The sequence below is a fragment of the Alligator sinensis genome, unplaced genomic scaffold, assembly GCF_000455745.1.
Source record: "Alligator sinensis unplaced genomic scaffold, ASM45574v1 scaffold173_3, whole genome shotgun sequence".
NCBI classification, from domain to species: Eukaryota; Metazoa; Chordata; order Crocodylia; family Alligatoridae; genus Alligator; species Alligator sinensis.
Window position 1 is genome coordinate 186335 of NW_005842076.1, and position 10446 is coordinate 196780.

General features: G+C 41.0%; 1 protein-coding gene across 2 annotated transcripts in view; it reads left to right on the plus strand.

Annotated features, from left to right (window-relative positions):
• NKD1 (naked cuticle homolog 1) overlaps positions 1-10446 on the plus strand; it is a 170590-nt gene that overhangs the window by 149395 nt on the left and 10749 nt on the right. For both annotated transcript variants that reach the window (XM_006023699.3, XM_014520002.2), the window contains 2 exons: positions 4536-4683; positions 6133-6217. In XM_006023699.3, coding sequence (XP_006023761.2) covers positions 4536-4683; positions 6133-6217 — 233 coding nt within the window. The remainder of the gene's footprint in view (positions 1-4535; positions 4684-6132; positions 6218-10446) is intronic.

The following is a 10446-nucleotide window of genomic DNA, read 5'->3' on the forward strand; positions in this document are numbered from 1 at the left end:
GTTCAACGCTGATAAATGCAAGGTTCTCCACCTTGGGAAGAAAAACCCGCAGCATCCTTATAGGCTCAGCAGTGCTATGTTGGCTAGCACTATGGAAGAAAGAGACTTGGGGGGCATCATTGACCTCAAGATGAACATGAGCCTGCAATGCGATGCGGCGGCTAGTAAAGCGACCAAAACGCTGGCTTTCATCCATAGATGCTTCTCAAGCAAATCCCGGGACGTCATTCTCCCCCTGTACTCGGCCTTAGTGAGGCCGGAGCTGGAGTACTGTGTCCAGTTTTGGGCTCCACAATTCAAAAAGGATGTGGAGAAGCTTGAGAGAGTCCAGAGAAGAGTCACGCGCATGATCAGAGGTCAGGGAAGCAGACCCTACGATGACAGGCTGAGAGCCCTGGGGCTCTTTAGCCTGGAAAAGCGCAGGCTCAGGGGTGATCTGATGGCCACCTATAAGTTTATCAGGGGTGACCACCAGTATCTGGGGGAGCGTTTGTTCACCAGAGCACCCCAAGGGATGACAACTAGGTCGAATGGTCATAAACTACTACAAGACCGTTTCAGGCTGGACATAAGGAAGAATTTCTTTACTGTCCGAGCCCCCAAGGTCTGGAACAGCCTGCCACCGGAGGTGGTTCAAGCGCCTACATTGAACACCTTCAAGAGCAAACTGGATGCTTATCTTGCTGGGATCCTATGACCCCAGCCGACTTCCTGCCCTTTGGGCAGGGGGCTGGACTCGATGATCTTCCGAGGTCCCTTCCAGCCCTAATGTCTATGAAATCTATGAAACAGCTCAAAAATAGTTGTATAAGGGTGATTGTGTGATCCTTGCACAATCAGAAGGGTGCTTTTATTTACTTATGGATAGCAAAGGAGACCATATCCTCTTGGAAAGAATTTGATTTTCTACCTGGGGAGAATCACAAAATACTAAAGCTGCACAATGAAAACCCACAGGTCTAGTGAGGCTTTTGTGCAGCGTGTTTACATGTCTAGGGGCTGGGCAGGCTAAAACAGTCTGGGATAATCCAAGCCTGTTTGGCTGAGCGAGGCAAAATTTTCTGACATGAAGTGTGTGCAGACACACATTGCTGGCTGAGAAAGTATGTGTTACACAAGTATTGCAGCTGGCCTGCCTTGACAGGGCCTGCAAGTACTTTTTAAAAAGTTGGCTGAAGTGGTTTGTTGGGAAAGACCCACAAAATGTAGCAAAAGGAAGAAGGGTGACATGTCATGTGGGAGTTGCCCCTAGCCACAACACCAACCAAAAAACCCTGTTCAAAAGCTGGGGCAAGCAGTTTGTGGCTTGGGCAAACCCTGCAGGGGTGAGGGGGAGGAGGTGGAATGGTTCAGCAAATAGAGTAGGGGGAGGAGGCGGCTCAGAAGTCTAACCTATTACCTAAAACACCCTGGCTGCTGCTGCCAGGTGCTCTTCCTGCCCTTGCTCTTGTGCTCAAATCAGCAGCAGCAGCAGTACAGGGTCTGTGCACCAGCTGCAGCTGCAAAAGCAATGCTGTGGAACGGCTCTTGCTGCCAGGGCACAGATTCTGCAGGGGTGGGGTTGACTATTTTGGCAGCCCACCTAAGTTGGTGACTGTGGCTGGTTCTCCTCTCTCCCATGCCTATTCGTGCTACTGCATAAGGGTATATTCTGCTGTATTTACATATTTCAGAGTAAAATGTAGAGCACTTTAACAGCTAGGAAAAATATACGCTGTATCCGAACAAAAGGAAGGAGTTGGGTTGTAGGTGAATGGTTTAGCAATAGCCCTATTGAAACTGGCAGGACTCAGAAAGCTGCCTGTGTTGGCTAATCATGTCGCAGGCAGGGAGAATGCAGTGGGAGAATCCTTGTCGAGGAATGAATAAGACCCCAGATCACCACAGCACTTGAGTACATGCTTAAATCCCATTAAAGTTAAGCATGTGCTCAAGTGCTTTGCTGGATAGGGATGAATTAAATGAAATGGAGCCTATGTGCATAGCATGAGGCCTTCCAGAAGTTAGTTTAGGATGGGATATCCCAAAGGTAGATATCTGTTGTGTATGTTTTTGCCCATTCCTATTAAGCAAAATACTTACAACCCCCCTCCCCATCCCACTCCATCTGTCAGTTGCCACAAAAGGCCTAGCCTGGGACACCTTCTGTCAGGTGCTGCTGTGTCTGTTAAGAAATTTCCAAGTGGTCTGGGTAGATGTCAAAACAGGATGAAAGTGTGAAAGGAAAGGGTTGGTGAAAGAGATCGCATAACCACCCATCTTATTAAGCAGTCATTCTCTTGCACAGGCTTTCAGACGGAGATTCTTGTCAAGAGGATAGAAACAGGCTCCAATCACACTTGTGGCATACTATAAATAGGGTCATTTAGGTTTTGGGTAAAAAATGTTTCTGTGGAAAAAATGGAGAGACTGCCAAATTATGCTCTGTTTATACCAATGCAAGTGCTTGATCCTACCCTACTGAAGTCAGAGGGAATAGGATCAGATCATAAATCTGGTGTAATTCCATTACATTAAGCAAATGTAGTGAATATAAATAAAGAGCAGAATTTGAATCGGACTGGAAGAGAGTGAGCACTGCATCTAGTGTAATTTGCCTTGGCAATAATTTTAATGTTTCTCTGCATGTTACAGAGAAAGGAATATGACTATTAAGAACAAAATATTCTGTGTGCAGTGAATAATGTCTCACTGTCTCCTATAAAGCTGACTAGATAATGAGGGGTGTATGCTACATCACTTGTTTAAACTGGTGCTTACCTGAGCATGCTGAGCTTTGAGGATACATTTGTTAAGGGTATGAACCCTGTGTAAAGGAAAAATCTTATAGAATTTGAGTTTTTATTGAACTAGTCTCAATCTTCTTCAGTACCAGTTTGTTGTATTTAATACAGCTGATTTAGATAGTTCCTTTTGTGCCCCCTGGCTTCTGGAAGGGATGTAGGTTCTGGGATAGGGTGATGGGACAAAGAAGATGGGCAAAGATCATTTATAAATTGTATATTCAGTGGGATTGTCTCCTATGATTGCAGTGCTTTGGTTCTAGATTGTTGTCCTAGTTAGTCGACTCTGGGAAAAGACTTCCGTTCAAGTAATGAGCCAAGCAACTGATCTCTCACTCATCTTGGCAGAAGCCACGTATGAAGCAAGGGCATTTGTATAATATTAAAGGCTGACTGGCTTGGAGCTCTCTTGCTGACTAAATATGAGCTGACTTGCAGCAATGTTAGCTGCTAAAAAGGGGCTATATTCCACCTATATATATATATATATATATTAATTAAGCAATCAGGATTCAGTATTCCTCCTGTATGGGACAAAGGAGTTGTATGAATTTGGAAATGCTTTCTTTTGATCAGACCCTATTCAATAAAGTACTTAAATCTTATTGACTTAAGGGGACTTAAACACATTCTCAAGTGCTTTGCTGAATAGGTGTGGGCTTAAGCTCAAGCTTGAATAAATGTTTTTCTGAACTGGGGTGTTAGAAAGGAACCCTGGCTTTCAAAGTAGTTTCTATGCCTAAAATGTTTAAAGACATAGTTGCATTATGAAATGTTGAAGGGGGTGGGGGGTTAATCCTACCCCTTATGACACTTATGTAGCATTGGAGATGCAAAGCTAATATGAAGAATGTTTTAAGACAGGCCTGAATCTGAACACCACATTGTCAGTATGGCAAACCTTTGAGTAAAGTTCACATCCCATTCTGAACACTGGGGGTCAGTCTCTGAAGTAGGCTGAAGTAGCAGTCTTACAGTTTACGGAAAGTTAGATCCAGTCCCATTTCAGCTCTGAACTTTGCAGTCCTGCCTCGTCTCTTAACCGCATATCTTAAACTCAGCCCAAATTTGTTCTTTGGGATCTATCCCCCATGTATCCAAGAGTGGTAACAGGAAGAAAAACAATTCCCTGAATTTGTGAGGGGTGGTGTGTCTTATATTTTGGGCTTTGTGGAAATGTCTGCTTGCTATGGCTTGGATGATGTGAACTCAATTTTCAGCATCAATAATTATACTTTAGCTACATTTAAGAGAATAGAAAGAAACTGAATATCCCAGACTGCTAATAGGGTGTGCTTGGTTTGGGACAATGTGAATAATCTCTTTTTTTCCCCCTAAAGGTGTTTTGGTCTGGTTTTTCCCATATCATAACCTTTATGATGTTTTATGGCATCCAAGGGTAAAGAATATGAGAGACAGAGATCGTGTGCTTGAAATGCTTCTCTGTATCTGTCACCCAAGGTCATAAAATTGCTATGAAGTGTGTGTACCTGTAAGTCCAGTAGGAAAATATATTTCTTAAAGATATGTCTGTCTAAGGAACAAGACTGGAATTGTTGAGGCCAAACACTTCTAGCACAGTTAAGTGCTGCATACCATCCATTCCTTATGAATACGGTGAGACTTGAGAGCATCTCTGCAGCCTACAGATCCATTTTTGGAATGGTTATATTAATAAGTAACAAGGCTATATGTTCTTTACTCATGTTTACCGTATTTTTTCTTTTTGTTTGTGCTTAATCCCAACTGTAGGATATTACCAGCTTGCTTCATACCATCTATGAGGTAGTTGATGCATCAGTAAACCACTCTCCAAGTTCAAGTAAAACTCTGCGAGTGAAGCTTACCGTGGCACCAGATGGCAGTCAGAAGAAAAAGAGTATCCTCTTAAACCATACTGGTAAGGATGTATACTACACTTTTTGAAAAGCTTTCCCTCAAAGGTCCCTCTTTGCATTTGATAGGTAGAAAAACATAAAATTAAATTAAATTGAGAGGATTAATTATGGGAGTAATTTGGTCCCTAAATGCCCATTTGAGATTTTACCTGTAGAGCTGTCTGCTCTAATTTAGGAGTCTACATTTGAAAATTAAACTTCCCCTCTTTTTTTATTACTTCTGATTTGCAGTAGTTACATGCTATGAGATCTGTGGTTGTACTTAAAATATGCCTGAAGATTAAGGCCTTTTGTACCCTAGGAAGTTGTACTATCTAAACTATATTGGTACAATTAAAGTAGTATGACCACCTGCCTTTCAGTGTTGACACAATTATATTTGTACAAAAGTTCCTTATAGCAATATAGATACTCCAGTACAGGAAGAGAAATAACCACATCACTATAAGGTTCTTTGACATCTGTACACTAGAGCTTGTACAAGGAAAAAATATATCATTAAAAAGAAACATACTCCTAGCCAAAATCATCAAGACTTGATCAGGTCTTAAGCCAGTTGGAGAAAAGGAGGAACTATATCATCTGTACCTTAAATTCAAATCCTGCGATACATAGAATCTGTTTATCCCTTTCAGTTAGTCAGTATATGCTAGTGAAACATCCCTGGATAATATATGTTGATCAATGTACATGAAAGTACTGGGTTAATGACTGTCACCAGTTATACAAGGGTGGCTCTCACAAATTTCAGAGAGATGTGGCTAGTAGAGTCTGTTTGTAATGTGTTTATTCTAACAGCATCATACATTACAGCATTACCAGCACTTGTCTAAATATAAAAGTTGCACCATTTTAACTGTACCAGCATAATCTGATCATAATATTTATTGGTATAATGGTGCCTTATAACAGTATAGCTTATTCCTGTACACAAAAAGGAATAAACTAAATAAACTATGCTGTTACAATGCATACAATACAATCTTCTTATCAGTACAACTCTGTGCAGATTAGGGTTTGTATCCGTTTAACAATTTTGGTTTAAAAAAACCCAACAAGTCATGCCTTTACTGTAATAGTTATACTTCCTGAAACACCCTTGTAACAGTAGTTTTGAAATAAAGCCATTTTGAGTGCAATGAGTGGGAAACTACACAACAGCAGGGAATGTTAGTTATTGAAGCAGCTGATGAGTGGCAATGATTTTGTTTGGCCATGTCCATTCAGTTCTTTACTTTTCCACTAGGGAGCCTAAGTTACTTAGGCCCCAAACTCCCAGTGAAAGTCAATTGCACTTGAACTGCCATGTCACTTTTGAAGAGCTTCCCCATAATGAATGATGAGGCATTGATAGAATGACAGTAATAAGTCTGTATGTATTGCAATGCATATACCTGACAGAATAAGCACAGCAAGAATGGAATAATAACTTGCCTTTTTTTGGGGGACAGATTTGCAGAGCTCTAGGCACAGAACTGAGAGCAAAGCCAGTGAAGAACTGAGGGGGTCTGAAAAGAAACAGCGAGCTTCTCTCAGGTAAGTTGGAAGAACTCCTTTCTCATCTGCGAAAAGGTAGCCACCCTCAAGAGGCTGGAGATACTATTTTTTTTTTTTTAATATAGGAATTATGGGGGTTGTCACTTTGGAATGCACAGCACAAATTCATTGATAGCCAATGTCCTGATACTAATGCCAGTATTTATATCCAAGGAAGCTGAGGAAACTAGCAGTAGCTAGCCATACATGCTTCCTTTTTCCTTTCATTATTTTGAGAACTTTTTGGATAGTTTGTGCAAGTACTCTACTTTGAAAAGGACCAAGAGAGACCCATCCTTCCCTTACTATAGTTTGTTCTCTTTGATCGCCGACAAAATCAACCAGGTCACCAAGGAGAAACATCCAACTTCCATTTACCCAAGGAACCAGTGCAGAGTTTTTTTACTATGCAGCAGGATAGTACTAGTATTTACAAGTACTATTCTGTTGCAGAGTAAATTAGTTTATTCCAGCCTAATAGTGGTGCACATGTAGATGCATGATGTTTACTGCACAGCTAATTAGTCAGCTGTGCAGTAAACGTCTTGTGTAGACATGCCCAGTGTCTAGTAAGGATAAGGTAATTTACTCCACTTCCAAAGGACAAGGAGTATCTACACAAGGAATACTATGTGCACTGTAAATTCATAACTTAGTTTACTGCCTCAGTAGTTTCCCTATATAAACAAAGGCCAGAGCCCAACTCACTGTGCCCCCAAGCTGCCAGAAACCATTCCTCCTACTTACCACAGAATCTCTCCCTTGGACTTTCTGAAAATCAGTCAGTTACCAGATGACATCAATTTGAAAATTAGGGTGTTTCCTATCGGTTAATGCATTTATAGTAAATCTTCAAGGAAAATTAGGTTACTTTCTATTTAGTCTTGGAATGCCCTTCACCACTTGGAAAAAACCTCTATATATTGTTTTTCTATGGATTCCTGCCGGTGACTCAAAATGCATCTATTTCCAATAAAGTACAGACACAGTAGTTTCTTTTATGCACAGCTGCAGGTACAGTTGCAGTCTTTTAGAGATTAGATAAAACAGGCCTATTTGAAGTTTCTCCCTGAAGGAATGTATAATATTATTTTGGATGCTAGTCTAGAATAGGCGTTGCTCCTCTGAAGATGTCTAGTCATGTCAATGGCAAGGTTAGCAAAGATAAGCATAGATTTGCCCCATTATCAAGCCTTCCATCTGCCTTATAGGTGCATGCTATGCTGAATTGCAGAATACTTGATAGCGATTTGGGATATATCAGTTAAAACCAGATTTCTTAAAGTATCTTGTTTTTCATTGGATTAACAGCAAAAAATGCACTTTTCACAGTTCAGTTTATACTGTTCAATTAGTTAGTAAAATCCCCTCCCCCCCCCCTCCCCAATTTAGGTATCTCCTAATTTGTATCCACTGCTAGAGAGATCATTTCTCTATTCAGTGTCTATTTGGTTTAAACTGGGATTTCATTTTTCAGGCTGGGGAAGTGGGAAACACCACAGCAATGACGTTTAAACCATTTCTTCAGGTGCAATTAAAAAAATTTTCTAGCTTCGTGTTTTCTCAGCTTTAGAAGTATTTGTCTGGGGAAAATAGCTCAGCAAATATACCAGCAGGAGCATTCACTTTCACTTAAAAAAAAAAAAAAAAAAAAAGCAAGCAGCTGTGCCCTTCTTCTTCAGTCTGATCACAAATACTTGTAAGGTATGACTTCTGTCCAGAACAGTACACCCAGATTCAGAGAGGGCAGAATTATAAGACAGGAACTAATTCGATCTCTTTACCTGAAACTCTATATAGGCTTTTTGTAACAGGAGGATTTTCTGTGGCTTGGTGAATGGTTACTTACAGAGTAACAGCTATGCAGTTCAGGATTTACGTCCTCTCTTTGCATCTAGTACTGTTTGCTTCATAATTTATGTGTGTTTGCATGAACAGCATTCTTAGATGATAGAGGATACTCATTTCTCTCATTTGAAACCCACAGTTATAGTTGCCCTCAACTGAGGGGAAGATTCTTACTTCTGTTGCCATTTTGCCTCTGCCACAGGGTGACAGATGGTCCCTAGGTTCCTTTGCCGTTGGGCACATGTTAGAACTTTCCTAAGGATTTCTAATTTGCACCCAAATTAGTTAAGCCTTCTCAGAGGTCCATAGTAGAGTGCCTGATTCTCCCCTTTTGGTGCTGCATCTAGCCAAATGTGGACATTTGTATCTTTAAAAGAAATAAGTCCCACATTTCTCTGCACCAAAGCCAAATTGTTAATCTGGTGAGTATCCTATAATCTCATTTGTGGCATTGTGGGGGTTCCTTTGAGAACAACAATGAAATATTGCAGTCTCTTAAAAATTTTAAGTAAGGTTCCTTCTTTCTTCATGTTCTTGTGATAACATATTTAGCAGAATTCACAGATTTGTTGGAATCTGTCAAACCACGCCTTGAGTGTTTCTGCTATGGCCTTGTACTTGCAACCTCTGAGCTATCAACCATTTGCCTTAGCACCCCTGCCCCCCCCCCCAAGTAATGTTTAATTTAATATTCAAATGAAGTTATTAGGGATATTTCTACCCCTAAGGTGGGAAGAGTGAGTATTCAGGAGGGAGGGATTTTTCATCCTTTAGCCACAGTCTTAGAGTTTCCACATGTAGTGCTAATGCGAACATCCAGATTTATGGCTGGTTTACCCAGCAGGTGCCTTATGCTGTTGATAAAATCGATGGTGAGAAGAGCAGTGGCAGGCAACTTTATGATTTGGAGTGTTTTATTTCCTTCCCAATACTCTAGCTGTTTATACTTGTACCAGGCCTCAAAACATCTTTCATTTATAGAAAGACACTGTCCTTTGGAACATACAGGCTTTTTTCATGCTGACCTGCTTAAGTAACTTAGCTTTGACTCATGTAAATGAACTGTTCTCTTTGACTGTGACTTTCAGGAAATATCCTTTGCGGTTTCCTGACCTACACGTTCTCACGTGTATCTCCTGACCCATTCTATCCCGGCCTGACCCTCCTCATAATGACATTCCAGCCTGAGAATTCAGAAAAGGGTTTCACATACTATTCAAAAACACAAGCAAGCATCTTTTATAAAAACATATTTTCTTACACCCTGCAGAAGATTCAGATCACGTGTTTGATGCCTGAATCTTTCCATGTATATGCAAAGGAGCAGTCTGGGCACAGCTGACAGAAGCCCTGGTGTTCAGAAATACTTGAGTTTTCTTTGGTAGTGGAGCTCATTTCTCATCAATGTATAATTGCTTCTCTGTGTATATTTGCATTGTTGCATGTTAGAAAGCTTTTAGAATGTGGGCCTGTGGAGGGACTAACATGGTGTTTCTTCAGGGTCTCAATTCATTTACGGTACCAGAAAAAAAATGGTATGCAGTTCAGTTTTGGACAAACACTGCTGTAATCAATCCTGTTTAATTATGCTGGATCAGAAACGGTTATGCCTGCGCTATATGAACCTTTCAGTGTCTTCTGTGCATGCAGCGCTCACTTATTGACTGCCATAGGCAAATCAGCAGCACTCCATGGTCCTCTGTATGCTAGCAGTAGCCCATGAAGTGCTTTTTGAATTGAATGCCTATGAGCTGAACTGCCATAATTGTAAAATTCCACCCAGATACATATGAGGTACATATGAGATGTGGCCCACTATCAAGGGGGGAGCTTCCTCCTCCAACTCTTTTGGATGTCCAAGTGTAGTGTCTTTTACTTCAAGTGCACGGGTGGCTGAAGAACTGGGTTCAAGGCCTTCAAAGGTTTCCTGCTTCCCTGGCAAGCAGCATCACATGCATAAGTATTTGCATATATCAGAGCAGTGTAAACGTAATCTCCCAAATGCAAGTGACACCCTGCAATAGAATAAATCTGGGGATTTTTATCAAGGAAAGTATATATTTTCAGTAGATCCCTAACAACATACCAGTGTCACATAGGGCTCAGTTCTGCAAGAGAACAAGACACTCATGTGACAATTCAGCAAAGCACAATGTACTTGACTTCAGTGCAATTACTTTCATGCCAAAAAAGAGGCATAGGCTAAAGTACATTCAGACTGAGATCTGAATGCCTGGCATCATCCAGGAATGAGTCCTTATTTTGGAACCAGCTTGAAATGCGAAGCCAAGTTTTGGACTCACCTTAAATTAGTGAGGTTGATTTGGGTACAGAAGAGTGCAGAATCTACCCCATGCTTTCAGGGATGGAAGTGTCCTGCT